Here is a 2,787-nt window from a genome sequence, read left to right as displayed (position 1 = left end):
ATCAGGTGGGTTTGGCTGGTAACTGCATAGACACCAGAGGGCTGTGGATTGTCTCTGGCTGCAGCCTGGGCAGAGAGGGACAGATTTAAACAGGAAACTCTCACCCCTATTTGAATATCCCCCATGTATAGGAGACACAAACCCTTTCCCTGAATGCTTGGAGTTATTTGGCCAGTGGTCGGACTGGTGCGAACTCTGTGTCTGGGCAGCGCCCAGCGAGTGCGGGGCCATCTGACCATACAGGTTCACCAAGAGCTCCCTTGAATCCCCTCCCATCCCTCCAGGTGTAAGGGCTGAGCTACAGTCTGGTGAAGTGAATGGAAAGACCCACCTCTGGCGTTAGCGGACTGTGGGTCAGGCCCTTAGAGAGAAGTGAAAAGGGAAGAATCAGGGGAAAATCTGTTTTTCTGTTGAGTCTAGAGGTGTTTGGAGCCTGATGTACCCTTTGAAGTGTGTGTTAGATCGACACTGGTATTTCATTGTTTTTCAGAGGGATTTGAGAGCAATTCTACCCATCCCCCAACAAACAACAAAAGCATTTTACAGTCATCTCTTTTAGGCAGCTTTGGAAGCCCAAGTTCTGATTCTCACACTGAACAATTGGTTCCCCAAATATTTCTCTTGTGCAGTCTGCAGTTTTACTTCAGTGTCTGATGAGTGCCAGTGTAAGCATGTGATAGTTAAGTTGTTGCAGTTTTTATGGACACGTGATCGTATATGAATACAGAGATCTCAAACCTGACGAGAGAGGGTTTTTCGCTCTGGTTGTAGATCCTGTTCCTGTGCCCAGTGCTGGATGGTTTGTGGAAGTGCTGCCCCCACGCGGCGCATGGCAGAAAGAAGATTCTGCAGCTTGAGTTTTTGTATTAGCAGTATCAGGATTCCCCTCACTGTGTCTCTCGCACAGTAATACCGGGCGGTGTCCTCGGGCTTCAGGCCGGTCATTTGCAGGTACAGCAGGCTGTTGGGGTCATCTCTGGAGACGGTGAATCGCCCTTTTATGGAGTCACTGTAGTATATGCTAGAGCCGTGAATCCAGGTGAGCCACTCCAGTCCCTTCCCGGGAGCCTGACGGACCCAGCCCATCCAGTAGCTGCTGAAGGTGAAGCCGGAGGCTTTGCAGGAGAGGCGGACAGAGTCTCCGGGCTTTTTCACATCCCCTCCGGACTCCACCAGCGCCTGGGACCAGACACCTGGAGATAAAGATGAATGATGGGGAACATGAATATGTAGGGAAACAGAATAACAATCCCCTGACTATCCAACACACGGCAAGGGAGAAAATACCTTCAAATGCTGCTGCAATGAGAACGAGATACAACCAAAGTCTCATTGTCCCTGTGTTTGGAGAGGAGAGTTTTCAGGGGGGTTGTCTGGTGACTGCCCAGAGACAGAGGCTGCAGATTGTCTGTCCGGGTGCAGCCGTGGAAGTGAGAGAGACAGCTTTAAACAGGAAACTCTCACCGCTATTTGCATATCTCCCTTCTTATAAGAGACTCCAATTATTTCCTAGAGTGAACTCAGTTTCTTTGCGTGTGGCTGAGAGAAGGGCCAGAATCTATCTCTGGGGTACCCCCCTCTCCCTGTCGGTGTATCTGTATCTGAAGAAATGTTTCTTTTGCCCACTAAAGCTTATGCCCAAATAAATCTGTTAGTCTTTAAGGTGCCACCGGACTCCTGGTTGTTTTTGTGGATACAGACTAACACGGCTACCCCCCGATACAGAAGGATTAGGCTCTATCTTATTCAGTGGAGTCGCGTTCTGTGTCTTTCCTGCCCCCATCTCTCTCCAATCCACGTCTGCTTCTCCCAGTGCCTCAGTCTCTCTCTGAGCGGTTCCAATGACCCCTATCTTAAGACCCTTAGTCACGTGACTGTCCCCACTGACCTGAGTGCCCGCGCTGGGCTGAGAGGCCCCTGGGCAATTGCCCCCTTTGCCCCTGCCTGTCAGGGGGCCTGGCAGAGACCACTCAGCTCCTAGCCCAGGGCTGGGAGTTTCAAAGGGGCCTCATGGCTAAAGGAACCCACCTCACATTCGGCAATTATAGTACAGAATTTCTGCTGCTGTCCCAGGAGGAGGTAAAGATCCAGTTATTTAACATAGTAACCAGGGACCGGCTGCTTTTAATTACAGGAAGATCCCAAAGGTTGGCACTGAGGCCAGTGGGCTAGTAAGGGTACCAGGAGGAAGTCTGTTAGGGCTTATTGGGATCATGCAGAGAGAAGCTACAGCCCCATAAGGGAGGTGTCAGGGTTCATTGGGTCAGAGAGCACAGGGCTGGAGGTCTTGTCTGCTGGCTGCTCGCATGGGGACCCTCATTCCCCTTTCCATAGATCTGCTCTCGGGCTGATGCGCCCCAGACATGCCATGCAGGAACACAACGCTGTACACGCAGTGAACATATGGAGTCCGCGCTTTCAAAACGATATCAGAAACACGGAAGGGGATGTCTGGAGGGGTGGAGGAGCAGGAAGATGAGGACTCTCGACTTTTTTTTTTCTGTGAACCGGACACCACCAAACACCTTTCCAATATCAGTTCTTGCCTGTCACTGTAAGTGTGGGGAGGTGAAAGCGCAGAAAGCCTGGCAGAGCGGGGCAGGTTCCTTTCCGTGCTGTCAAACCGGGACAGCAATTACAGCCATTTCCCTGACTGCGAAGAGGAGAGTCGTGCCCGCTTCAGGGGAGTCAGGGCTGGGCCTGTAGGCCGAGCATACGCCATCTAGCAAGTTGCTGAAGCAACAGCCAAGGCCCAGAGTCTGTTAAACCCTTGAGGAGTTCAAATCT

At 51.5% G+C, this 2,787-nt stretch overlaps 1 gene segment (V, D, J or C); it reads right to left on the bottom strand.

Annotated features, from left to right (window-relative positions):
- Positions 1–580: 580 nt before the first annotated feature.
- LOC117885737 lies at positions 581–1,452 on the bottom strand. The segment is given in 2 exon segments: positions 581–1,193; positions 1,288–1,452. Coding segments are annotated over 2 exon segments (507 nt in total).
- Between the last annotated feature and the right edge of the window lie 1,335 nt (positions 1,453–2,787).

This window comes from Trachemys scripta, chromosome 12 (genome assembly GCF_013100865.1).
Source record: "Trachemys scripta elegans isolate TJP31775 chromosome 12, CAS_Tse_1.0, whole genome shotgun sequence".
Classification (NCBI taxonomy): domain Eukaryota; kingdom Metazoa; phylum Chordata; order Testudines; family Emydidae; genus Trachemys; species Trachemys scripta.
This window is presented reverse-complemented; position numbering and strand designations above follow the sequence as displayed.